This window comes from Agelaius phoeniceus, chromosome 7 (assembly GCF_051311805.1).
Source record: "Agelaius phoeniceus isolate bAgePho1 chromosome 7, bAgePho1.hap1, whole genome shotgun sequence".
Classification (NCBI taxonomy): domain Eukaryota; kingdom Metazoa; phylum Chordata; class Aves; order Passeriformes; family Icteridae; genus Agelaius; species Agelaius phoeniceus.
The window spans coordinates 12,284,048-12,311,451 of record NC_135271.1 but is presented as its reverse complement, the minus strand read 5'-3'; the positions used below and the strand labels follow the sequence as shown (position 1 = coordinate 12,311,451).

Sequence of the window (27,404 nt, the reverse complement as noted above, 5' to 3'; positions counted from 1 at the left end):
AGAGCCATTACAAAGCAGATCAAACTGGGCTTAGTGGAGACAAGGAAATTTTTCCAGCAAAAAGGAAGCAGACACTTCCATGCCAAGTGGGTCATTTCACCTGGGCTCCTGCCAGCAGGTGCTTGAGGGAAGTGAATTTTACCTTCCCCCCCAACCCTGTCTGAGGTTCCCAGACAGGCTCTGCCTCCAGGCCCTGGTGATCCTGGGAAGAACAGGAGGTGTTGACAGCTTCCACATCTCAGGGCATCGGAACAAGTCTCAGAGGAAGCAAGAACACTGGGAAGAAGCTGCTCTGGGGAAGAGGGATGGCTTTTTTTTGGGTTTGTGTGCTTTGTCTGGGTTTTTCCATTGACTCTTGAGGAAGCATCTGAGATGCCTGAGGAGGAATCTTGGGGGGGAGTTTAAATTTGGCCTCATGAGCTCATTTTCCTGCAGAGGCACCCCAAGGAAGCACAGCTCCATTTAACTGAAGAACCAAAACCCAGAGCCAGGCCTTCAACCACCCTCACAGGGAAGGATTTCTTCCCAATATCCCATTTAACCCCGCTAAAACTCTTGGAAATGCCATGAACTCTGCACCATGCTTTTCAGGAAGGATGCCAAGAAAAGTGTAGGAATCTTTCAACTCAAGTCTGGGAGATTTCCCTGTTCCTGGAAACATGGAAAGGTCTGAGCAAGCTGGGATGAGCCAGGGGAAAGGACAAAGGGGAAAGGACAAAGGGGAAAGGACAAAGGGGAAAGGACAAAGGGGAAAGGACAAAGGGGAAAGGACAAAGGGGAAAGGACAAAGGGGAAAGGACAAAGGGGAAAGGACAAAGGGGAAAGGACAAAGGGGAAAGGACAAAGGGGAAAGGACAAAGGGGAAAGGACAAAGGGGAAAGGACAAAGGGGAAAGGACAAAGGGGAAAGGACAAAGGGGAAAGGACAAAGGGGAAAGGACAAAGGGGAAAGGACAAAGGGGAAAGGACAAAGGGGAAAGGACAAAGGGGAAAGGACAAAGGGGAAAGGACAAAGGGGAAAGGACAAAGGGGAAAGGACAAAGGGGAAAGGACAAAGGGGAAAGGACAAAGGGGAAAGGACAAAGGGGAAAGGACAAAGGGGAAAGGACAAAGGGGAAAGGACAAAGGGGAAAGGACAAAGGGGAAAGGACAAAGGGGAAAGGACAAAGGGGAAAGGACAAAGGGGAAAGGACAAAGGGGAAAGGACAAAGGGGAAAGGACAAAGGGGAAAGGACAAAGGGGAAAGGACAAAGGGGAAAGGACAAAGGGGAAAGGACAAAGGGGAAAGGACAAAGGGGAAAGGACAAAGGGGAAAGGACAAAGGGGAAAGGACAAAGGGGAAAGGACAAAGGGGAAAGGACAAAGGGGAAAGGAGAGAACTCCACCCCCCAAAAAAACCCCAAAACCAAACAAAAAAACCCTAAAAATAATTAATTTCCCAGCAAGTGGCTTAGTAGTCTCTAGAAGCCAATTGCTAATTTCAGTCAAACCTGTTGCTCAAAATAACCAGTCCAAACAACGCATTAAAATTGGGATAAAAAAAATTTTCCAAGGCTTTTTCTAAGTCTAGGGCATCCGAGTGGCTTTAATTTGTGTCCTGATGGAGGAACCTTCCCTGCCATCCTCAGTGCTTTCCCCGCAGGGACTGGAAACGTGAGACAAAGCAAAGCTGCTCCTGCACTCAGAGGCCTGAGCCAGGACCAAGGCAGGAGCCTCAAGAAACAAAAACAGCCACAAGGAATGGGGGAACCTTCCCCAGAGATGGGAATGTTGGTCCAGAAATGTTGGAAAATTAGAGTTAATTAATACTCACATCAGAAATCTGTTTGTGCCATTCCCAACCAGTGAGACATCCACAGACAACCCAACTAGGCAGATAAAAATGACATTTTATTTTGTGAAGAACACTTGAAAAATAAAGATGAAAGCTCTTCCAGGCTTTGCAAATAACCATCAGAACCCACAGAGTCACCAAGACTCCATTTTCAAAAGGTGTTTCCTCTCCCCAGCCCCGTTTTCCATGAACTCTCTCACTGTGGAATGGCCCACAAGAGTTTCAAGGAAGAAAAAACAAAAAGCATTTTGAGCCAACATTAGAAATAATCCAAGATTGGTTCAGTGCAGGTGCTGCTACATTACACTTGAACAAAGGCACAAAATTCCCACTTGGAATTTGCATTTCAATTTCTCCAAACTTGGTGTTCTCAGGGAGAGACCAGAGTTATTCAAGAGGGGAAGGCTGAGCTCAGTCCAGCTCTCCAGCAGGAACCAGAGGAACTGAAGGGACAGCAAATAAATCCAATGGGCTGGAACCATGTGGGAATACAAACCTTTGGAATCAGCACCTCTGATCCCTGCTGTAAAGCCAGGCTCCCAAGAACACCTGATATGGAAAGAAGGCGACACAAATGAAGATGGGAAAACATCCACTGCCCTCCCCACAGGCAGCAAATATATCCATGACACTGGGATTTCAGGATCCAAGTCAGTGAGGACATTAAACAGCCCCTTCTGCAGAGCATCAGCCCCTAAAAGCACAGGAGCACCTGCTGAATTCTAAAGATATGCACAGAAATAAATAATAATTGTGTGTTTCATGGTGCTTTTCACTTCTTTTGTTTTGCTGCTAGCAGAGTGTCAGTTTTTATCTTTATGTTGTCTGAAATACCAGAGTAGTGTTAACCTATAGAAGGTACATGAGAAATCTCACATTAGCCAAAATTTGAGGAATCTTCTCAACTAGCAGCTCCTCTTACATACAGCAAATAGGTCAAATATTTACTGCAGCCCCCAAAAGCAAACTTGTGTTTTGACCTGTCATTGTCAAAGATTTAATTCAGGATAATCAGGCTCACTTTGGAGTTAATACTTCAGAGCCTTTGACCTGGAGCTCAGTGAGCTGCTCAAAGTCAGCTCAGGACACCAAGAGAAACAGGTTCTCCAATGTAACAGAGTATCAGAACAGCTGGAAAGATGGGAAATGAGGGAATCTCCTCTGAAGAGGAGCACTGAAAATAAATGCAAGCCTTTTTCCTGAGTACAGTAAAACCCACTGAAGATCAAACATTGTATCTGTCCATTTTTTCCAACCGTTTTGCCTGTTAATGAAGTTCAGGGACAACAAAAATACCCTAGAAATTGCAAAATGAAGTTCATGGGCAACAAAACAAGCCCCAGAAACTTCAAAATCTAAGATTACGTCCCTCTTGTTCCATATTAAAAGATGTCTCCAGGTTTTACATCTTGACAGATCCTGGACTTGTTCTTTTTGAGCCAATTTCCTACACTCTCCTCAGTGATTTCCACACTGCCTTCATTCTTAGGGCTGACTCCAGCTCCTACAGACTTAGGTTTAGAGATAGAGAAAAAAGCAAATTCTGGTATCAGCAGCAACTTCAGTGATCAGAGATGGGAAACAATTCTAAAAAGAGATGATTATGACTGCATTAGATCTCAGTAGTGATGGTGCAGGAGGTCAGATCTGACCCAACAAAGCATTTTGGGTGGTTAAAAAAGAGTCACTGAGGGGTTATACAATATATTAATCCTTTTCCTCCTCTATAAAGTGCATTTACTCAGCCTGAGAGTAAGTACCACACTGAGAAAGGGACCTTAAAGCACTTCCCCAAGAGAGAGCAGAAGAAAATCAGAGTTATCCTGAATCCTACAGCCAGTTTGTGCCTCAGGGATCCTTGAAGACCCTTTGGGAGAGCCCCTCTTGCTGCTGGAGCTGCAGGCCAGGTTAGCACAGGGTGGTGTGGGCAGAGCAGCTCCTGGTGCTATCTGAAAACACCCACGTTGATGGAAAGAGCCACTTCAGGCTTGCGGGGCTTCGTGGGGAGCTTCTCCTCGGGGAACAGGGGATCCTGGGCACGCTCCTGGCGGCTGGAAAACACAAATAACCTGGTTAAAGTTCAGTGCTGGGCCTCAGCAGGGTGAGCCTGGCCTTACTCTGAGCTCCAGGGAGCTGTGAAAACAGCCTGGGCCAGGCCAGGCCAGCCAAGGGTTCATTTTCATCTCCATGGTGTGTTCCAGGAGGGAAAACCACGAGGCTCAGTGGAGGAACACTGAGAGCCAGGAGTTTGAATTATCCAAGTGCTCCCTGCAGGATTACTGGAATTGTGTGCTCTGACAGCACCCAGCTACCACTGGCCTCCAAAATGATCCAATTAGGCTGAATCATGTCACCACGATATTTTCTGAAAAATCCCTTTGCCAGGATTTTTCTCCTGAGAAGCTGAGAAGCCTCAGAGGAAAAGAAAAACAATAATTATCTGCTGCTCTGGAATGCAACAGGTGCATCTTTGATTGGCCCATGTTGGTTGTTTCTAATTAATGGCCAATCACAACCCAGCTGGCTCAGACTCTGAGAGTCACAAGCTTTTGTTATTCATTCCTTTCCATTCCTTGCTAGCCTTCTGATGAAATCCTTTCTCCTATTCTTTTAGTCTAGTTATAATATATAATTTTCTTTTAATATAATATATATCATAAAATAATAAATCAGCCTTCTGAAACATGGACTCAAGATTCTCATCTCTTCCCTGCAAACACCACCACAAAATCATGGAATGGTTTGGATTTCAAGGGACCTTAAGGACCACCCAGTGCCACCCCCTGCCATGGGCAGGGACACCTTCCACTATCTCAGTTGCTCCAAACCCCATCCAACCTGACTGTGGGCACTTCCAAGGATGGGGCAGCCACAGCTTCTCTGAAAAGCAGCAAACACTTTGCATATTTCTAAAGAAAAATGAAACTAAATGCTCACTACCTTTTCCTCTTTTCCAGAGCCAGCTGCCTTTGTTTCTCTTTCCCAATGTCGTCCCTGACAGTGCTGAAGTCCTTGGTGTCATCAAGGAGAAGGTTCTGTTATAAAAAAGGATTGGAGAGATCAAAGTCAGAAGGTAAAACTATTTCCCAGCTGACACAATAAATTCCCAGATTGATTCTTTTGACTAGTTTTACACTGATTAATTTCAAGTTCATTAGAATGGCAATGGTTTGAGTTGGAAGGGATTTAAGGATGATCCAGTCCCACCCCTGCCATGGGCAGGGACACCTTCCGCTATCCCAGGCTGCTCCAAGCCCTATCCAGCCTGGCCAGGAACACTTCCAGGGATGGATTTCTTCCAATAGGCTAAAACAGCAGGATAGGACATCACATTTTTCTCCTACTGCTCTAAAACCCAGCCAGAATGTTCTCTCTTTCTAAGCCTGATTGCCAGCTGAGAGCTCAATGCTGGGTAATTCCTTTTCACACCATGAAATAGAACTGTCATAGTTCAGTAATTCCATACTATGTAACAGTTTGTGTCTCTAATGTGATTTTGAAAGGGCACTTCTTTGGATTTTAATCAGAATTTGAAAAAAAAAAACAAGTCAAAAAATGAGGGCAAGAAAAAAGATCCAGGAGAAAAAGGAAAAGGAGCACCAGCAAGAAATTTCCTATCAACACAATGCAGTGTCCAAACTCACACCTCAGTACTCCCAGAAATGCAGCAGGATGAGAGAAAACCAGGAAGAAATGAAGATACTGCAAAAGGGGACATTGCCTGAACCTGATGCTTGTGCAACAATTAAATCCAGGGAAATTTACCTTCACCCCAATGATGTCTCCATCCTTCAGGTGGTAAGGTGCTGACTGCAAACTCGCCTGCTTTTTCCTTCTTTTCCTCTTGGAGATTTGCTGTGTCTGAACAAAATCAAAGCAGAAGAGTTTTGAATTCTCCTTAAATTCAATCCCTAAGGAACTGCAGCCCAGACATGCTCCTCTCCAACAACTGTTGGATTCTGTCACTCCAGCTCTTACCCAGCTAGATATTGGCAGCCACTCAAATCTCTCAGGGAAGTATTTGGCTATTTCAATTTTATCTGCAGGGAGACAATAGTGAGAAGCCACTTTCTGCCTCAGAGCCCAGGTTGTGCATTCCTTGGAGATATCCCACACCAAATCCCGGGAGGTGGAGTAGTCCCTCTCTCCTGGTATTCCCATCTGGACTCGCAGCAGCAGCTCGTGGGGGCTGGCAACGGGATGAAAGAAAGAAACTCTTGTGAGCCATGCTTTCAGAATTCCCAGCTTTCCTCCCACTCCTGCCCTCCTCACATTGTTTGTGGAAAACAATAAACAACTTCCAAGGTTTTCCCACATCCTGAGAGCCCTGAAGTCAAAAGCTGCTCAGTGAAGGCTTCTCTCAAATGCAGAGTTGTAAGAAACATGAGAAATAAAGATCTTGAGCTCTTACCTCAAATTCTCTTCTTCTTGCAAGGGCTCTATGCAGATTTCCACTCTGGCACCCAGCCTGTAGTCACTGAAAACAGAGCAGGGATTGTTCACATGGCTCTGGAGCTGGGCTGGGAGAGCTGGGGGTGCTCACCTGCAAGGAGACCCCAGAGCCCCTTCCAGGGCCTGAAGGGCTCCAGGAGAGCTGAAGAGGGGCTTGGGACAAGGCATGGAGGGACAGGACACAGGGAATGGCTCCCACTGCCAGAGGGCAGGGATGGATGGGATATTGGGAAAAATTCCTCCCTGTTTAGGGAATGAGGCCCTGGCACTGCCCAGAGCAGCTGTGGCTGCCCCTGGATCCCTGGCAGTGTCCAAGGCCAGGTTGGACATGGGGCTTGGAACAACCTGGGACTGTGGAAAGTGTCCCTGCCCAGGGGACTGCTGATCTTTAAGATCCTTTCCAACTCAGACTGAGCTGATGAATCTCCCCCAGTCCATCCCAGTTGCACATTCCCCAGGGAACCCACCTGAGTCTCCTCTTGTTGTCCCGTAGGAGCTTCCCGGGGCCTTTGCTGTCCACTGTCCAAGCTCTGAGGAATGAGGGCAGGGGCACAACCTGCTCCTGGCAGCAGGGCAAGGTCAGAGCCTGAAAAACAGAAATACTTGGTCAAAAACTTTAGCAGCCAGTCTCCCTGGAAAAACAGAAAACCACTGGATTAGCTCCCCAAAAAGAGGGCAAGGTATTGAGATTTATTCCACACCAGCTGTTGCTTGTGGCCATGAGCAAAATACTCACTTTTCAACCACAAAGGGAGATGGATTTCCCTCCCTCTCAACAGTTGTCAACTCAACTTCCATTTCCAAAGTACCCAATTTCTTTTTTTAACCAGAATTTGAACAACTGGGAGGGAATGAGGCTGTTGCAGTCGTTGCCCCAGTCTCCAGCCAAGTGCTGAGCTCCTCTAAGCCCTTCCCAAGGACACAGCACTTCCCATGCTCAGCCAGTTCTCCTTGATCAAGCTGCAAACAGTTCTCCATAGCAGTAGCCTAGCAGAGCCCAAAACTGAAGTCACATCCAAAAAATAAGTGTTGGTATGGAGCAGAATCAAGTGAGAGACACTTCCCCATGCAGTTCAAGTAGAACAATCACTGCTTAAACCACACAGAGCCTTTTGTAGGACTGGGTGCTATGTTTTTGTGAGTTTGGGGTGGGTTTTGGGTTTATTTTTTTCTTTTGGGGTGTTTTGCTTGGTTTGGTTTTTAGTGTATTAAAACCATACAAAGGTGTTTTAATTTCTGGCCAAACAAAATGAACCAGACCTTCCTGGCTGGCAAACCTGTGCACCCCAAAGCAATTCTTCATTCATCAGATTCCACATACAGAAATTAAAAAAAAAAAAAAGCAGAAAACTAATACAGGAACAATGTGGAAATGGCAAAGTGGCTTTTTAGGAGGTGCTTGTTATGTGTGTGCTTCCCATGAAGAGATTTTACACTGAAATAAAGACAAAAGCTGCCAGGCAGAGCTTCAGCTGATGTGCAACGAGGCTCCTGCAGGCCAGGCCAGGTGACAGGGAGGATGGAGACAGCAGGGACACTAAGGAAGTGTCTGAGCTACGTGCTCCAGCTGCCTCTTGGTACTTACCAGTGACCATGGCATAAACACCATGGCACAACAGACTGGAGACAGGGGAAAAGGAAATAGAAAAGAGCTGTTAATAGAGCTCGAGGCACCACAGCGCTGCTGCACAGTCCAACACAGGAGAACATCTAACCTGCATCTTCAGATCTTCCAGAGAGGCCTCTCCTGCTATCTCTATGCTGCCAGCATAACAGAGATCCAGGCCTGGGTGGGTGGCTTCTGGTGGAGCTTTGGAGGAGGAAGAAACAAATAATAGAAGAGTCAACATGATTTGTGTAGGCCTGAGAGATAACAGCCACTTCATGGTCACATTTCACTTAGAGAGTGAAAGCCTGGAGTCCACTTGCAATATCCAGGAATCCCAGACTGGTTTGAGTTGGAAGGGACCTTAAAGGTGACCTCATTCCAACCCCCTGCCATGGCCACATCCAGCACACAAAATACACCCCCAATAATTTCCAAAACAGTTCCCATACAGATCCTATACTGCAAATTTCAGAGCTAGGAGCAGTTATTGCCATTGATAAATAGTGTTAGTTATTGGGCAAACCTACTGCAAGCAAAGCTAAATTGCTCTTAGCTCCACTACTGAAATCAGCAGGGGAGAAAGTGAAACTCAGGAAAGGTTTGAGGCAGGAGAAAAATGCAAAGAAAACTTCTACAAAGGGAGGGGTCCTGGCCTGCAGCACAACTCAGCACTAGAGGAATATTACTTTTCATAAATAATGAAAAATCAATTTGTTCCCCATTTTCCAATTCTCTTATTTTCACTTCATTTTCTTCTCCCTTCTCAACCCTCACTTGATATTGCTGTCCTGACTGGTTTTGGATTTGACCTTTAGGAGAGCAAACACAGTTAAAACACTGCATTTAAGGTCTTTGACACTATTCAAGCTTTACACATCCCTCATTTTACAGCTTCCCAAAAAGCAATACAGCCTGAAGGGAATTCATTGTGCCATCAGGAGTCTGGCATTTGAAACCAATCACATCTGTGCTCATGAAGGAGATGCTTTACACTGCTGCCACTGCCTAACATTCTAATCTATGTTAGAATTTTCTGAGACAATCTAAGAATTTTTTGAGACTGACAAACAAAGAGCCCCTGCTACAAAATTTAGTGGTGTTTTGAGCCAATCTATCTGAGGAACATCCCTACAACAGGATTAGCCAGCATTTATGTCCAAAACTGCATCTGTCTCCTGAGTGGTCACTGGTCCTTTCACCACAACCTTGATGCAATTCATGCAGCCCTCCCTAGGTTTCAGAAGGGTTTAAAGGCTTTGGATTAAAACTTGGGTTTTGCTTAAAGAGAAACCATAGATGATTCCTTTCAAAGCCTGGCCAAGCTCACCTGCTGTAGCAGACACCTGCAAAGCCTCCATCTTCCAGGTGATCCCATTCACCTGGTCTTGTGCATTCTCTCCATGTTTCTTATGGCTTGAAGGCTTCAGCCACCAGATGGGGATTTTCAGGAAACCCTGGAACAGAAAATACCAGCTGGCTCCTCAAGTGTTGTGTGCAGACAAGGTGAAATGTCACCTTTAGCACAGGAAGAGAGAAAAGATTTGTTTAAAACTTAAGCTTTTGGAATGGGCTGCCCAGGGTGGAGTCAGCACTCCTGGAAGTGTCCAAAGAATGTGTGGATGTGGCAGCTGGGGGTGTGATTTAGTGGGGAACGTGGTGGTGGTGCAAAAATAATGATGCTACAATTTTGAGTGACAATCGGTTCAGGGCCAGGTTGGACAGGGCTTGGAGCAGCCTGGGATAGTGGGAGGTGTCCCTGCCATGCTAGGGGTGGCACTGGATGGGCTTTAAGGTCCCTCCCAACCCAAACTACTGTGGGATTCCAAGTCTCCAGACACTGCCCACTCTCCTTTTACCTTTTCTGGAAGCTTTCCCTCACTTATAACCAAAGTGTCTCCTCTGCAAACGTTGAGCTCCTTCAGGGTGGCATTCTGGAGAAGAGAAAGCACAGGATCCCTGTCAGCCCACAGCTGCCTTTCTCCCCAGGGAGCAAAGGTCCAAGGGATTAAAACAGGCTCCTCTTACTTCCTGACTTAGTGCTTCCCCTGCTTCGTAGCACCAGTCAATCCTTCTCAAATGCCAGTTGTCACCTACCAAAACAGATACACACAGAAAACTAATCAGTCAATAAAACCAGTGTGGGAAAATATTACAAAACTCTCAACAAGCGTCAAGAGTCCTTTTCCTTTTGTTCTTTATTTTTATCTGCTTTTTAAACACAACTCTGGCTAAATGAATTATCACTTTGATATTCCCCAGATCTTTTGCTGTATGAAAATAATCTTTTATTTGCACAGATCTCCCTTCCTCACCTATCTAATTATCTAATTCTCATGTGTCAAATTATCACTTGAATCTATGACAAGCTCTTTAAAATAAAAACTATATTATAAAAACTTCATGTTTAGAATTCTTTCCCCTCCTCCCATTACAATGACACAGATCATTGAAAAAACATACACAATTTAGGGTAGGAAAAGCTGTCTTTAAAATATTTTAAATTCCCTTTAAAAATATGTAAATAACAACACAACTAACCTGATAATCCTGACTTCTCCAGCATTAAATTGAGACACTGAAAGAAGAAACACAGGATGAGAGTTGTGTCAATGCTGAGGCTGGGAAATAAATTTTTCAGTAAACCTATGTTAGAATTTTCTGACAAAGAATGACTGATTGCTGGTCAATTCTTAAAACAGTATAATTAGATAGACAAGATGTACTTGGGCTACATATTAAACCCTTCATGGATGAGATGGTTTTCAGGGAAAAAATTCACCACATCAGCTGAGCCAGCTTTCCCAAGCTGGTAAAAAATTAAACATGTGCTGTCAGTTTGTGCCTTTACTTGAAAAAATTCTGCCCCAGAGTTTGCAGATGCACCTTAAAAAAAAAAAAAATCAAAGCTGCAAATTCAACACTGGACTGGTAGCACCAGAGTTTCCTTCACTCTGTGCATGGCTCTTCCCAACTCCTCTGCCTCCAGGTCTGTGCAAGGAATGCTGTCCAGGAGCTTGGGAGCAGCCAGCCTTACCTCTCTGACAGAGGCAGTCTCCTCCACAACAATCTCCATCTCAGGGCTGCAGCTTTGGTCACTCCCAACCATGAAGTACAGGAAGAGCTGAAAATCCAAAAGCAAACGATCAGAATAAATATGGAAGCATAAGAACAATTCCTGTGGCAAGAATGTCCTCAAAAAGCACTAAAATGGCACAAAAAGCAAAGATAGATGAGTTATGTTATGGCCACCAGCAGATTCTCATTAGCCATACCTGGCCTCTACAAATGCACAACCCCTCCTTCCCCTGCACATCAAGGCCAGGTTGGACAGGATTTGGAGCATCCTGGGACAGTGGAAGGTGTCCCTGCCCATGGCAGGGCATGGAATTGGCTGAGTTTTAAGGTCCCTTCCAACTCAAACGATTCTGGGATCCTGTGATATTTACAACTTGCACATTCCAAGAGCAATATCCCTCCTTTTCTTCCTTTATTCTCTTTAGGAGAGTCCCTGCACCAGGCTCCTCCCATCCCACACTGCTGTACCTGAGTGGAAGTTGGAGCTTTCCCACGGCACAGCCCCAGCAAGCTTCCCATCTTCAGCTCTGCTTCCTTGACTGTGTAATCCTCTGGCACTTCAGGGAGGACAAATAAAAACATCAATTTTATCATCCTCAGAGCAAGCTAAAACCCTTCAGTGCTCCCTGGAGAGCTTGCTCAGCCCTGAGCTCAGCAGATCTGGGAGTGCCCTATAAGGAAAACAAAGGCATGGAGATCTCCCAGAGTCCCTCAGGAGCACAGGTGGCTTAGGGATGTAAGCAATAAAACCAAGCTGAACATTTCAGTTTAACCTCCATCTTTGTATTGGTACTGTAATTAACTTTAAAACTGGAAAAAAACAAACAAACAAACAAACCATACAACTGGTTCATTTAAGCCTGGAAATCAGTGGAATTATGTGTGGGTAACTTCTCCCAGGAAAGGACAAACAGAGGCTCAAAACCTCCCCGTGAATTTCTAACAGAACAGTGATTCAATGAATCAGTTTACCTGGAGACAGGAGTTTCCCATTGCCACTAACAGGTCTAAGACAGCTCTCATTTGCTGCAGCAAAAAGGGCAAGAAAGAGAAAAGAATTAATTCAAATGGGAATGAAATAGGAATTTGGCTCAGAATTTCAGACAAGTAACACCTTTAAGATTAATTACAACAGCTTTATCTTAGAGGTCTCCCTCAGTAACATCAAAAATAACTGGAGAGACTCCTCAAGACTCCAGCAACAGTCTCAGCTTTTATTCTTTCATTGAAAGAAAAATTCTACCACTAAACCCACTGAAAAGCCAGTAAATTATAGCATTAGCAGACTGATAAAGCAGCTGAACACTTACCCAGCTCCTCCTCCAGCTGAAGCTCCCGGATGGCTTTCATTTTGATATCTGCCATCACCTAAAAGACAGGGACATAAAAAGGGATATGAACACCTGGAATGCCACCACCACCCCTGCTTGTTCAAGTGCCAGTGCACAAAGCTAATCCTTCCCCTCTCTTCTGGCTCTGGTTACTGACACCATCTCACACTTCCATTTACAGGATGGCCCAAAGAGAAAAGTGTTTGACACTAAAACACTGCACTGGTTTTAAGCTACCTGCAAATACCCCAGGGATTGTAAGTCTGAGCTCAACACTAATTTCAGCAGGGAAAAGCTTCATCCCTGAGGCTACATGGAATGAGCTGGGCCAAGTGCAGTGGCCAAGCTGCTCAGGAAAGCAGAGTCCTTACTGTTTCAATAGTGGCAGTGATTTTAACGTGTTTCTGCTCCTCTTCCCCCCCACAGAAGTTTTTCACTTGGAGCCAGCTGATGTCATAGGTGAAGGCAGTCAAATTCCCACTTGCCACGTTGACAAAGCTGTGGGAATCAGCAGTGCAAAGACAGTCAGAGACAGGAAAACTAAACATTAGCAGGGCTACATCATTCACCAGCACAGCTCCCAGATAAACCAATGGTGGGTGCCAAAGCTGTTCATAGTGATGGCATCTCACACAGCAGAGGCCTCAGGGAGCACAGAGTGTCATGAGAGCACAAATTTGCCTCTGGCAGCTTCGGATTCAGTGAGCATAAGTTGTTCCCACCAAGTTTTTCCCCCCTTACAAGGGTAAATCAAAGGTTGTGACTGGTGCTGCATTTTGAGGGCCAGAAAAACCTAACAGCTGATGAAGAACTGGTCTCCAAAACTTAAGATGAAATTATATTTGTAAGCTCAAAGTGATAACCAGTTGCAAGAATACACGTTGTTAGTATAATTTGGACTAAAAGGTTTTGCCAAAATTGCTTTTTTGTTTCATTACAATCATAACCAAAAACGTTACCTCTGGTCATGGCTGTCCAAGATCAGCACAGAGCACCCGTCCCTGAGCCCGACACTTCGGACTGTTTCCTTCATGTCCTCCTCATGGAAAACTTCCCAGCTCTTGGCTTCTGGGTCTGCTCCTGAGCCGTTTTTGAGGATGATGCCCCCAGCTGGAGCCAGGGCAGAGTGCAGCTGCCCCAGGCTGGTGCTGCAGGAGCAGACGTGCTGGGCCTCGCTGAAGTGCTGCCCCTTGCCGCCCTCATTGTGCTCGGCCAAGCGAAGCACGTTGAGCACCACGGGCTCGTGCTCAGGGCCCGTCAGCACCTTCGTGCCTCCAACCTGAGGGAAAGCAGCAAGGAATGACAGCTTGGGGAGGGGGCTGATGCAGAAAATACAGGAGAGACTGGGCAGGGAGAAAATTGAGACCAAAGTGGATGCTCTCCCCATTCAAACCAACCTCCTCAGGGTAATTCTGTACTGAACAAACAACCAGAGGAACCCACAGGTGTTGGGAGAGAAAGAAAAATGTTATCCAGAGAAGCTGTGGCTGCCCCTGGATCCCTGGCCAAGGCTTGAAGCAGCCTGGGATAGTGGAAAGTGTCCCTTTCCATGGCAGAGGGTGGAATGAGATCCTTAAGTCCCTTCCCAAACCATTCCATGGTAAGCAACTGGGAAACCAGCGGACACTTGGCAAAATCTAGGACACAGGAATTTAGCCCCTCAGGACATTAAAGAATTACCCAAATGTGACTGAACATTGTGACTTTACATTTTAAAAGCTTGATCTTTCTGATATTCAACCTGAATTCAACCTAAGCTCCTTGCTGAAGAAAATTTAACGGCACAAAAGCTGCAATAGAAAAAAACTATACCAAAAATAAAACCAAGACAAAACCAACTCTGTTACTACAGAGTTTGGGTGGTTTTGTTTAGTTTGGGTGGTTTTGTTTAGTTTGGGTGGTTTTTTTGTTTTTTTTTGATAAAGTCAATATCAACTGGATATTCTTACAATAAAAATATTTTAAAAGTAGCATTTTATTCCACTAGAGAGACAGAATAAAATGCTGTGCTTCACAACCACTTCCAGGTTAAGCACAAGCCTTAATATTAAAAGGAAGATGGAAAACTACAAAAGCAGCACAGGATTTCCAGGAGACCTTGCACAGTCTTATCTCTTCAGAGCTGACAAGGAAGGAAGTGCTTGGTTCCTTTACCTCTTTCCCATTCCAGACGAAGATGTCTGCTCCATCAGCCAGCCCAATGCCATCCAGGGTCAGCTCATCTCCTAAAAAATAGGAGCAAATCATCAAGTTCTTGCTCCCCACAAAACACACAAACAGGGTCAGCAAGTTTTAAAAAATCACTACATTTAAAGAACTGTACAAGCATGGGGAGGAATATTTAGAGCAGGTCTGAGTGTCTCTCTATTTTGATGTCAACACTGTGGAGAGTTGGGTTATGTTCTGGTTCAACAGCGATTTTCTGAAGCTGACCACAGAGAACATAACATTTGAAAGTTACTGAATAAGTTTTTACAAACTGACACTTAGAACTGCCTAACAAAGCAAAGCTGGAGACAAGAATGACAGTTTGAAAAACTGATGTACCCTTAATAAATTAATGAACTCTTCAAGTGAGCATTTCCCTTTACAAAATTCCTACTTCAGCTGAAGTCTAACCTACATTTTCCTTTGATGTCACCCTGGCTCCTCTCTTCTATCCTCTGCTCCACCTATTAGGCCAATCCTATGAAAGCAAACATCCACAAGCAAATCAAGGGCAAGACACAGACTGATGCATTCTTGTCAGCAAATGTGCTTAGCTCGCTTGAGATCTGCATTTCACAACAAAGATTTCACAGCAAAGTCTCAAAATCATTCATTCCACTAATAAGAGTGAAATAAGTAATTTCAATAATTAAACATGAGTTTGAGGTGGAAAAATGTTCAGTAATACACATCTCCAGGATGGTTTACAGATGAAATCTTTGATGGCTGCAGGAATTAAAATACAGCAATAGCATGGGGGCTTGGCATGCAGTGCTCTTACCATCAAGCACCTGGTACAGGTGTAATCCTGCTGGTAAAGGCTTGGCCATGCTGAGAACCATGTCCCCTTCCCAAGACTCCAACATCTAATTGGAAGATACAACCAGAAAAATTATGTCAAATAACAGTGAGCAGTAACTCACAGCAGTCACAATAATTACAGTCTGCTGAAAGCTGCCACAGCCTGGCTCCCGAGCTCACTCGGTGATTCCTTGAAAAGACAAAGCCAACTCTGTCACAAAATGAAATATTAAGAATAAAGCTGGAGTTCTGCAGTGTCAATCCATGGCCATGCACATGCTGCCCAAATATAATAAATTAGCTCATGGGAACTTTGAAATCTCCACAGTTAAAATTCCAGCAATTTCATGGCTCAAGAACAGACCCCACACCACTCTTTCCTCCCATGTAAACTCACATTAAGATTTTAGCCTCCTAAGCTCCATTTCCTGTTGAAAATTTCTCCCTGACACAAAGATTGCAGCATAAATCTATTTGTAAAGGTTGCAGTGGCTCAAGTGAAAAGGGAGTTGAGTTTGCTAGAGCAGGTACCTGGAACACTGCCTGCCGGAGGTCTCCCAGGGTCTTCCTTCTGTCAATTGTCAAATCCACCACGCTCTCTTTCCAAGAAAGTGAAGGATGCAAAGCCCCATTGTGGAATTTATAGCAGGAGCTCAGGTGGAGATGTACATCAATGCCATTGTTTGCTGAGTCACATTCAGCTCTTTGGGAGAACAACACAACAAAGGGGTGAATTTAACACCAAACAGATGTTTCTGTGCATCTCTCCTGGAATTGATCCCCCCAGGGTTAAATTCCCTGCCCCATACCCTCCTCCTCTATACCTGTCCCTAGCTGTAGCAGCAAACCTTTAAAAAAATAAAGGAGTGGAATTCACTCATAAACAGAATCCCAGGATGGTTTGGGTGGGGAGGGACCTAAAGCTCATCCAGTCCCACCCCAGCCATGGGCAGGGACACCTACCCCTACCCCAGGCTGCCCCCAGCCCTATCCAAGTGGCCTTGGACACTTCCAGGGATGGGGCAGCCACAGTCCTGTGTGAAATATCCCATAAACTGGAACTCTTGTGTCTGTATTTTGATATCTTAACTGTGATTCAGGTGTATCAGGTGTCCCTCAACACAAAGGAAAGTTTTGTCCAACCTGAATACCACAAGCTCTTGACTTTTCTGGCAGAGAGTATAATTTATCTGTAAATTCCCCATAAACCAAGTCCTTCCCCCTTCTCCCAGTGAGGAATTCCCTCTATAAACACAGTTAAGATACCACATTCCATTCTCTTCCCAGAATTGCAGTGATTCTCACCAGAAAATAGTACAATTTGAAACTGTGTCTTTCCCCGGAAATTCTGTAAGCTGAATGCTATCAGGGAAGGCAGAGAAGCAGCAGAATATGGATATAGAAATTATATTCTTCATTTAACCTCTGACATTGAACCTTTTCAGTTCTGACTCTGCTCAAGGAATTTCCTTCCTTTTGAATCTCTTGGGAGTCCTGCAGATAAGAGCTGTTTGAGTACAGTGACACCAATGTACCTCTTTTTTTGCAGCTCTGTATTAGCAGCATTCATTTCATTCAGCAGGTGCTCAGGAATTTGGTACCTTGGATTTCCACGTGCTGCAACAAAAAAAAAAATAGGCTTAAAATGTGCTTTGGAAAACAAGAAAAGTTATCAAAAGGAGACATTATAGTACAATAATCACTGAAAACTCAACTGCAGGATGATATAAAGAACAAACAAATGCTTTTACTCCTTCCAATCAACCTTTCTTTAGGGGAAATTAACACATAAATGCCATTAGCAACAACTTGTATTTGTTTCAGCTGATGCTCTGCCATTATTTCTGGAGCATGCTAAAAATTTAGTCAGCTACAGTCAATCCACACATCATCACCTCCTTGTATCTTCATTTTTAAGTCTTTTTTCAAATGATCACTATAAGGAAAACTGGGGAAAATAAAGCTTGGAAAGGACAAAGAAGCACTCCTGAAAAAATGTCAAAGCAGAAAGCTCCCCCAGAACCTCCAGATGAGCTTTGTGTACCTTCAGGGGGCCTCTTCAGCTGAGCTTTTCTGTAGAACAGCATGTAGGCACTCTCTTTACCCTGGAACTGCTTCTCAATATCCTTCTCCTTGATGGGCTGGACTTTGGAATCATTCAGATCAAACCAGTGGCACCCAGCAGAAGCAGCCCTTGGCCTTGGGGGGTTTTTCTCACAGTTCCACTGGACATCATTCTTCTGGGAGGGGCTCTGGATATTTTGTCCATGAGAATCCAGCTTGAACAGGAGCTTATGTGTTTCCTTCAGGCTGACTTTATTTCCATCAGGACTCAGCTGGAATATCTGAGGATGATTCTGTAAATACTGAAAGGGAAGCAAGGACAGGATGAAGAAGATGCCAAGTTTTAAATGCAGCAGCCTGCATTAAGCTGCTCCACCTCATTGTGAAACATAAACCTCATGAATTCAAAACTCATTTTATGGTGCTTCCTCATGTATTTTCACAGTTTACCTCTGTAAAAGCCTCACATCTACACTTCACACCTACATTTAAATATTTCTTGTGGAAACTGCAGATATCTCCCTTCAAAAAACAAGCAAATACCAGTTTTCCACCCATCTACAGCACAAGTGCTGAAGTGTTTTCCTTAAGACATCATAAAATACAGCAACCAATTGGAAAATTGTACTAGAAAAAAAAATACACAGTCTCAGGCAGACAATTCCTTGGGAATCTCATGTTCCCCAGCCTGCTAATTCACATTACATGTTAATCCAAAGGTCCCATATTCTCAATTATCATCCTCCTGACTATTCAATGAGAATATAAATGATTATAAAAGCTATCTAAAACCAAAACTAGCAAACCTGTGATTACCTTTCGTAATGCTCCATATTGCTTTCTGTATTTCTTATTCCAGGACACCCCTTTCTTCTCCAGTAATTTCTGCCCTAATTGATCCACGGGAATTTGTTTTGCTTCTTCCTGCAGAAAAATGAAAAACCAAGGTAACAAAGGCTACAAAAGTCAAGGGGTCAGCATAAAGAAGCCAATTTGGAAGTGTTTTAATCATTCCTGTTTTTTTTAATAAGATACTGCAGCATCATATGGAGCTGTGTCAGGGGGATTTAGGTTGGGTATCAGGGAAAGGTTCTTCCCCCAGAGCATGCTGGGCACTGCCCAGGCTCCCCAGGGAATGGGCACATTCCCAAGGCTGCCAGAGTTCCAGGACAATGCTCTCAGGGATGAACAAGCTGGGATTGGTGGGGTGTCTGTGCAGGGCCAGGAGCTGCATCAATGCTCCTTGTGGGTGCCTTCTTCCAGCTCTGGATATTCTGATTCATTTTGCAACAGCTTTGGTGAGCAGCTTTAGAAATACTCCAAAAGGGCCTCTGTCTGTACAAAGAGCCACTGGTAATATTAAAGCCAAGTTTTAAATGCTTCATGCCAAGCTCAGAAGAGCTCTGGACACCTAAGCCTGCCCACTCTCACAAACACCAACTCCCTGCAGGTTCCCTAGCTCCAAAACCAAAGCAATGAACTCCTTACATATCATACCTCTGATAAAATCCCTTTTAAGACTGCCAGTGGATTTTCTGTTTCTTTGGCATTCTCAGTGTCTCTTAAAGCCTTCTCTTCAATCAGCCCATCCTCTTCTTCCTGGGTGAGAAAGACACTCACAAATATTGTGGTTTCACACACACAAATAGAAGACTGGAGTATTCTGTGCTGACATTATCATGCACCATCTAGGAGTGTGAAGGACATTCTGTTAAACTGCCCTTCTCAATGAGGCAAGACACACAAAGCCTCATTAAAATATTAATTAAGTTTAGATGCACATTCATCAACCAGCTCTTAATACTTTTCTGAAAAGTACAACCTCTAAAGCAAGGAAGAAAAGCCTTTAGGGACTTACTTGGAGTTGCCAGTTTCCTAATTCATCCACATCTCTGATATAAACATGATAGTGTCCTCCATAGCAGCCACCTTTGTGTATAATAACAGAGAAGAGCTCATACATGTACTCTGAATCATCCATCTCAGTCTTTAAAAAGAAAAACAATAATTGTAACAACAACTGAGGTCAGTCTCTCACACAAGGACAGCTTTATACCTTTAGCATCACTTCAGAGATTTCTCAGTGTGTGTTTGCACAGGCAGAGACTGAAATGGCTTTTGAGGGCTGGGGACACAAGGAAGGACTGGCACAAGGCACAGGCTGATAAATCATAAAATCCCAGAATGGTTTGGGTTGGAGGGAACTTAAAATTCATCTGGGCTCCTGCTAGGGGAAGGAACAACTCCCACTAACCCAAGGTGGCTCCAAGTCCTGTCCAAGCAGGCCTTGGACACTTCCAGGGATGGGGCAGCCACAGCTTCCCTGGGCAGTCTGTGTTATTAAACAAGTAGGATTCTGAACCATACTGGAAATTCAAAATATTTTCAATTTCAGTGTTTGTTCACAACCAAGCTTATTTTGTTTAAAAGAGGAGAGAGAAAAGAAGCAACACTTAGAAACCCTAAAACTAGGGATGGGGACAAAGGCTTCCTCAAATTCTAACACTGAGAAATTTCCAAGCTTGCATTGCAACACTTCAAGAAGAAAAATGCCTGTTCCATAAGAGTGCCTCTGTTGTGTTGTTTAAGAATCAAAATTTGTCATCAAGCTGTGGCATAGCTCAGTTTATAACCAGAAACATATTTATGAATGCAAACAGAGATTCCTGAGAAAAATGGAATAACTACAGGCACCTATAGCACATATAGATCAATTTATGCATGATGTTATCAGAGAATAACCACACAGAAATAAATTTTAATTTCCATTTCCAGATAATTATCTTCCTGTCAAGGGAAGGTTAGATAACTTTTGAGTAGTTATTTTACCCTTCCTCATTGTAGCTACATGGTAGCTCAGTTCAAAAGTGGAGGAGGACACCATAAAGTCACTCAAAAACGTGACAAAATTCAAAATAAAAGGTAACCTTGAGCTGTAGGTTCTCTGCTGAGCATACAGAAAATTTTAACAAGTGTTAACAGTGCTCACCTGCTCACAGAAAGGCTTCAGGTTGATCTGGATGGGGAATGTGTAGCAGCTTGTTTCCTTGTACCTCTCACACTTCTCAAAGTCAAAGTTGAACCTCAGGAGGGAGATGGTGAGGAAGGGAGGCAGCTTGCGTAGTTTAGCAGACTAGGAAAGGATTTAAAAGATTTAAAAAACATTTTAAGCACAGACTCAGAACAAAACTGTGCTTCCACCTTGCTGTGGTCAAATCCTTTTCCACCAAAGCTTTGTTACCACCAGAGACAAGATCAGTGCCCTCATTTTTCAAATGTCTTCACCAATTCTCAATTTTCCTTCCAACTACACAATTTAAAAGTGACCCAGATCTTCTCCCCCTGTTGAGTCCCACATCCTCCTTGACTGGTGATCACCAGTCCCACACCTGATCCTGCCACTGCAAATAAAGGACATTGCTGAAATGCCAGTCAGTAATGACATTTCCATAGCCCATGGGCTCTATGCAGGCAGTCACAGGAGCTAAAGTCTCCCTCATTTCTACAGGGGAGCACCCACAAGGCAGGAAAGCCAGGAAAATCCATTTTAATGATTCCAGATTAATCCAGATCCAACCACTTGATGGATGAGTCTATCAAGAACCCTCATGAGAAGTAAAACCAACCATCTTGTACCACCTGTGGCAGCAGCTGTGGGCTCCATGGCTACATTTCTGAGCCTTTCCAATGTCTCCATCCTCCTCTCCACTGCCAGAGCCACAACAGGAACACGCACAGGGTTTAAGAAATCCCCTGAATTAGGAATTCCATTTGCATCCACAGCCTGGCAAACCCCCAGCTCTGTGATTTCCTACCAAAAATCAGAGTTTCCACTCTCCTCCTGCATGGATGAGCACTTGTGAGAGGCAAACAACTTACCCTGTACTGCCTTGAACCCAACCCAGTTAAACCCCAGCCAGACTTTGCAACAAGGCACATGAGGCACTGCTGAGAGTTCCTGAACTCCCAAGTCACTGATTAACCTGGCCTGACCTCAGCTTCCCTTTGAACTACTCCTTCCACATCCAGAGGTCTGCAGAGTTTGGATTTCACCCATCCTGCAGGAGGCCATGGGGCTCTGCTGCTGTGACAAGGGCAAAGGGCAAAACCAGCCTGAGTCTGCTTCCCTCCACAAAAATAGAGCAACAGATCCCATTCCCTGCACAGAGCAACAGCTGCCAGTTGTTCTTCTCTCTCATTTCGGTTCTCCAGAAGTGAGTTTCCATGATTTCTCCCATTGCACATTTTCATTTTATGCTCTAACTTATCTTTTAGCCAATCCTCCAGAGTGCCCAGAGGAAGGTGCAGCAGAGGTGTTGAAAGAGTCAATACTTTCCAAATCTTACCAACCTCCATGTTAGGGACAAAAAACTGCAACAACATTTGGGAAATGAGCCAGAGGAGCTTTTCTTGACATCCCTGCTGAGGTTTCAGAGAATCCCAGGATGCTTTGGGCTGGAAGGGACCTCAAAGCCCATCCAGTGCCACCCCCTGCCATGGACAGGGACACCTTCCACTATCCCAGGCTGCTCCAAACTCACTTCCAGGGATCCAGGGGCAGCCACGGCTTCTCTGGGCACCCTGTGCCAGGGCCTCCCCACCCTCACAGGGAAGAATTTTTTCTAACATCCCATCTAACCCTACATGATCCCACCCCAAGGCGTTACCTTGGAAGCTTCAACCAGTTTATCACAGGCTCCACATCGATACAAGTTGTCATTCTCAAAGTATTCTTCCTCCACGTACATGTTCCACAGGGCCTCCTCCAAGCCAGCCACACCTTTCACTGCCACTGTGAGGTCTAAGAAATCCTCCTGTGCAGAAAGGACAACAAGAAACGAGGTTCTGAGGGGTGTAAGTTTGTGATTAGAAAGATACCCATCCTATTCACCACAGTGATGGGTAAAAACACCTCACACAGCCAGAGAAATGAATTTTTATAAACTGATTTTTTTAAATTGCAAAGAGCACAAAAGACTGTCATGGTATGTTTTGCTGTTACCTCACTGCTCTCTGTGCTAACCACACCTACTAAAGGCAGGGCTTGTGAACTCAGAAGATGCAAAATATTTGGGTTTTTTACCTCTCATTTAGAAAATGCAGCCAAAGACCTAAAGTCCAACACTCACTACCTGGATTCAACATGGCACTCAACAAGGATGACATTATTTTTGGACTTGAAAAACAAGAATATTTAAAGTCAACAGCCTGAAGAGAACCCCCCAGTGGGAGATCCCTAGCTTTACCTGTCTCTCACTGACGTTCTTGCACTCCTTACAGACAATCTGGTTGACAACAATGCCATGGTACAGGCGGTTGATGAGGTCATGGCCCGATGTCCCCACCAGGGAAGTCTCCAAAGCACTGAAGAGGATCCTGTTCAATTCCTGCACATCGTGCTGCCTCATCTCCTGCAGGAGGGAAACCCACACAGGAAGGAATGAAACACTGCTGTGCTTGGCCTGTGGCTCAAAAATAACATTTCAAGTGTCCCAGAGTCTCAACGACTACTCATACATTTACTCCTTGAGTAGTAAAGTACTACATTTATTATTGTTAATTTGGTTATGCTACAACTCATCTAAGACACTTTCACTTGGATAGAGTCATAGAAATCCAGAGTGGTTTGGGCTGGAAGGACCTTAAAGATCATTTTGTTCCACTGTGGCCATGGCAGGGACACCTTCCACTATTCTCAGGGTGTTCCAAGCCCCAGTGTCCAGCCTGGCCTTGGGCACTGCCAGGGATCCAGGGGCAGCCACAGCTGCTCTGGGCACCCTGTGCCAGGGCCTCCCCACCCTCCCAGGGAACAATTCCTCCCCAATATTCCATTTACACCTGCTCTCTGTCAATTTGAAGCCACTCCCTGGATTTAGATTAATCTCTGACTGACACAGTTCAACTTGGGCAAGAATCTAAGTATCTGAGCCTGTTGGAAAAACACACTCCTGGTAAAAACAAAGGAAAAGCAACTGGAATTGTATCTAAGAGAACAACCATCTTCTGTTCCACCCTGCAAACAACTGCCATGGGCTCCATGTGGAGATCTAACAGAATACACCAAGAGCTGACCCAACCCAGTGTCATCTCCACAGCTTGAAGGATTTTAAGGCGTTTCCTAATTTTGAGGTGTTTCCTAAATGCCAGCCTTCCAGACCCCATGTGTGTGCAGGGGGAGGTGTGTGGGGATGGAGATGGGCACCTCGTGGCTGCTCCAGCCGAAGCTCTCGGTGAGGTCAGAGGTGGATGCAGCCTGTTGGTCCAGGAGCAGGAGCTGGGCAAACAGGCGCTGCAGCTGCAGCGGGATGATCCGAACCTGGCACGGCAGCAGGCAACAGTCAGACACAGCAGGGACAACTTAACACCAAGCTGCTGATAAACTCCCCTTTGGTGATAAATCACCTCTGGGTAATAAACCACCCCTCTGGTTGATAAACCAACCCTGGGTAATAAACCACCCCTTTGGTGATAAACTCCCCTCCCTGGGTGATAAACCACCCCCCCCCCCCCATGGGTGATAAACCACCCCTGCCTCTTCCGTAACACGCACAACTCACTCCGCACCAAGCAGTCAGAATCAGTTCCCAAAAATCTACAGTGCCTCCCCTTACACAGCCAAGTGGGATGGTTTAGGGTGGGAGGGAGCTCAAAGTCCATCCCATTCCACCTCTGCCATGGGTTGGGACACCTCCCACTATACCAGGGTGCTCCAAGCCCCAGTGTCCAACATGGCCTTGGACACTTGCAGGGATCCAGGGGCAGCCACAGCTGCTCTGGGAATTCCATCCCGTCCCAGGGAACAATTCCTAATTCCCAATATCCCATCCATCCCTGCCCTCTGGCAGTGGGGAGCCATTCCCTGTGTCCTGTTCCTCCATGCCTTGTCCCCAGTCCCCCTCCAGCTCTCCTGAAGGGTTGGTGAAGGGGTGGAAGGAGGTGGGAGGGAGAACGCCGCAGCAGAAACAGATTCCATGTCTGACTTCTGAAGTAAAGCCTGATGGCAATGAAAGCTTAGAATGCTGTGGAAAACCCAGCATCAGCCAGGCCAAGCTGCCTCTCAAGTGTCAAATTTAGGTTTTCACTCATTTCCCTAGGTTTCACATGAACTGCAGCCATATTCCTCCAAATCAACTGTGATGAACAGGAGAAGTCCCATCACCTTTGCATCTGGTTTCCTGCTGTCATCCAGAGTGCCAAGTTCTTCAGGTCCCAGGGAGAACAAAGCCTCTGCAATTGGTAAAAAAATTATTATTTAAAAAGACAACATCCCCTCCCTAAAAATATAATGGATTTTAATGTCAAACACTATGATTTTATTCTGCAATAATTTATTTAAAGTGAACTGTGCCCCAAAATCACCCAGGTTCACTGCGTTTCTTAAATAAATAACCAGAAGTGCAAGTCTCACTAAAACATCAATCTCAACATTATTTTAAGAAGGTTGTGAGTACCTCACCTCTAAATTCAGGGGTGAAAAGCAGAGTCTGCAGAAGGGAATTGAGGTAGCAGGTCCCACCCTGATTTTTGATTCCACTGAGGTTGGTGAAATCCCTGGGAGCTGGAGGCTCAGACTCTCTGGGCCTTGATTTCTTCCCTTTCCCATAATGATTGTTGGAAATAAAGGAAAAATCCTCTTCAAATAAGTCCCCAAACATTGTGAAGGCAAAAGAGTCCTTTAAAAAGATACAAAATAAGTATTTACTATAAAGAATGCAGTTGAACCCACCCACCTCAAATCCTCCAAGATAAACTTGGAAGCCCTGACTGAAGAATTTGTTTATATTTTTTCCACCTTGTTCTGATCATTCTAAAAATAAAACCATGTAAAAGTGTAAATTAATGTAACATAAATTAATGTAATGTAAAAAGTGTAAATTTAAGTGTAACAAAAAAAGGGTGAATTAAAAGCATTTCTGTTACCACAAGTCTGAGCAGTCTCTTCACCAGGATCCAACCCACCACAACTCCATTTTGAACAAAGCTGTTATTTATTCCTGCAAATGAACTATCCCCTACCTTGGATTATCCTTATCCACCTCCTCCAAACCCCTGGCACTTCTTCATCTGAGACATTAAAGCTGAAAGATTTTAAAGTTTCACTTTCCTAATGAACATAAATAGGAACTAAAGCACTTTGCATCAGCTTCTCCTCCTCTGAATGCAGCTCCTGACTGCCTTAAAATCTCTGTCAAGGCCCCTCCTCCCAAGCTGCTGGATGGAATTCCTGGGCTTGGCACTCAATCCAAGCTTTCTCCCAGCCCTCATTCCTGTTTCCAGTCAAGCCTGCTGCACTTCTCCTCCCTGCATCTCCTCCCAGCAGCTCCTGAGTGGATGGTTTGTCCCAAAAAAGGGCCATATCCAGGAGACACCACCCACCCACCACTCTGGAGAGGCACTCAAGTGCCAAATCCTCCCTCACTCCTTATTTCTGGATCCTCCTTCCCTTAAAAACCACACAGGAATAGCAGCTGGAAGGGATTCTAGGTGGCCCAGGGACAGCTCAGAGCACAGGGCCTCAGGATGCAATGAATCCATGGCAGGAGAACCCAAAACCCTGGAATAAATCCATGGCAAGAGATCCCAGAACCTCTCTAATAAATGCATGACAGGAGATCCCAAAATTCTCTAATACTTCCATGACAGGATATCCACAAATCCCTCTAAAAAACCCATGAGATTCCCAAACCCCTCTAATAAATCCATAGCAGGAAATCCCCAAAACCCTTTAAGATATCCATGACAAATGATCCCAAACCTCTGTTTGGAATCCACAGCAGGAGCCCCCAAACCCCTCTAATAAATCTATGAGAGGGGAGCCCAAACCCCTCCAAAAAGCCCATGCCAGGAGATCCCAAACCCCTCTAATAAATCCATGCCAGAAGATCCCAAAATCCTCCAATAAAGCCCTAAGATTGCCAAAGCCCTCTAATAAACCCATGGCAGGAGTTCCCAAAACCTTCTAATAAACCCATAGCAAGAGATCCCAAAACCCTCTAAAAATCTGTGACAGGAGATCCCAAATTTCCCTAATAAACCCATGCCAGGAGTTCCCAAATTCCTCCAATAAATCTGTGACAGGAGTTCCCAAACCCTTTCAATAAACCCATACTAGGAGATCCCAAAACTCTCTAATAAACCCATGGTAGGATTTCCCAAAACCTTCTAATAAATCCATGGCAGGAGATCCCAAAACTCTCTAATTAACCCAAGGCAGGAGATGCCAAACCTCTCTAATAAACCCATGGCAGGAGATGCCAAACCTCTCTAATAAACCCATGGCAGGAGATGCCAAACCTCTCTAATAAACCCATGGCAGGAGATGCCAAACCCTCTAGTAAACCCAAGGCAGAAGATCCCAAATCCACCTTATAAACCCATGCCAGGAGCTCTCAAATCCTCCTAATAAACCCATGCCAGGAGCTCCCAAAACTCTCTAATAAACCCAAGGCAGGAGATCCCAAACCCCTCTAATAAACCCATAGCAGGGGATGTCAAACCCTCTAATAAATCTGTGACAGGAGACCCCAAATCCCCCTAACAAAGCCACGCCAGGAGACTCCAAACCCCTCTAATGAAGCCATGCCAGGAGCCCCCCGAGTCTGGCAGTCTCCCCATGCCGGTGACCCCCGGCCCCAAAGAGCCGCCACTCACCGTGCCCGGCCCGGCCCTACGGCCACGGGGCCGCGGCCGCCGCCATATTTGTTGTGTGGCGCGGCGCAAAGCACGCCGGGACCGGCGGCCCGCGGAGAGGGCGGAGCGGCGCGGGGCATGCCGGGAGTTGTAGTTTCATCGGCGTGAGGGCAGGGGGAGTCATGGCAACCTGTGGGACTTCAATCCCTGGAAGTGGTCCAGGATACACTCAATGAGGGCTTGGAGCCACCTGGGATAGTGGAAGGTGGCCCTGGCCATGGCACGGGGTGGAATGGGATGAGCTTTAAGGTCCCTTCCAACACAAACCATCCTGGCATTACACAAAGATCAGCTCCCTCTTTCAAACCCTTGTTTTCGGTCCTGCATTTATTTCAGGGATT

The 27,404-nt window shown here is 45.2% G+C and overlaps 1 protein-coding gene across 2 annotated transcripts; it reads right to left on the bottom strand.

The window, feature by feature from the left end:
- Positions 1–1,868: 1,868 nt before the first annotated feature.
- On the bottom strand, positions 1,869–27,113 carry USP40 (ubiquitin specific peptidase 40). Of its 2 annotated transcripts, XM_054653070.2 has the most exons (32): positions 27,025–27,113; positions 24,830–25,046; positions 24,533–24,600; positions 23,576–23,689; positions 22,620–22,784; positions 22,041–22,187; positions 20,363–20,506; positions 19,232–19,360; positions 18,871–18,972; positions 18,190–18,297; positions 17,354–17,675; positions 16,845–16,926; positions 15,841–16,012; positions 15,290–15,374; positions 14,455–14,525; positions 13,260–13,579; positions 12,672–12,798; positions 12,280–12,337; positions 11,942–11,995; positions 11,438–11,526; positions 10,929–11,015; positions 10,433–10,469; positions 9,920–9,984; positions 9,751–9,825; positions 9,222–9,348; positions 8,001–8,095; positions 6,753–6,871; positions 6,245–6,310; positions 5,812–6,022; positions 5,599–5,694; positions 4,774–4,868; positions 1,869–3,884 (listed from the first exon to the last, which is right to left on the bottom strand). In XM_054653070.2, exons 2-32 carry the CDS (start codon positions 25,026–25,028, stop codon positions 3,779–3,781), a joined length of 3,735 nt encoding a protein of 1,244 aa, XP_054509045.2. In that variant the 5' UTR covers positions 25,029–25,046; positions 27,025–27,113; the 3' UTR covers positions 1,869–3,778. The 2 variants fall into 2 exon arrangements, 1 of the variants encoding a protein (XP_054509045.2); XR_013182967.1 differs by lacking the exons at positions 1,869–3,884; positions 4,774–4,868; positions 5,599–5,694; positions 5,812–6,022 and adding an exon at positions 7,871–7,905 and having other exon boundaries at positions 6,281–6,310.
- Positions 27,114–27,404: the final 291 nt, after the last annotated feature.

Excerpts from the sequence above, each read along its gene's own strand:
- USP40 (XM_054653070.2), bottom strand. The coding sequence starts at position 25,028 with ATGTTTGGGGACTTATTTGAAGAGGATTTTTCCTTTATTTCCAACAAT. Across the intron at positions 23,690-24,532 it reads GCAGGAAACCAGATGCAAAG|GTTCGGATCATCCCGCTGCA; the intron begins GTGATGGGACTT and ends CTGCCGTGCCAG. Across the intron at positions 16,927-17,353 it reads GCTGAAGAGGCCCCCTGAAG|CACGTGGAAATCCAAGGTAC; the intron begins GTACACAAAGCT and ends TTTTTGTTGCAG.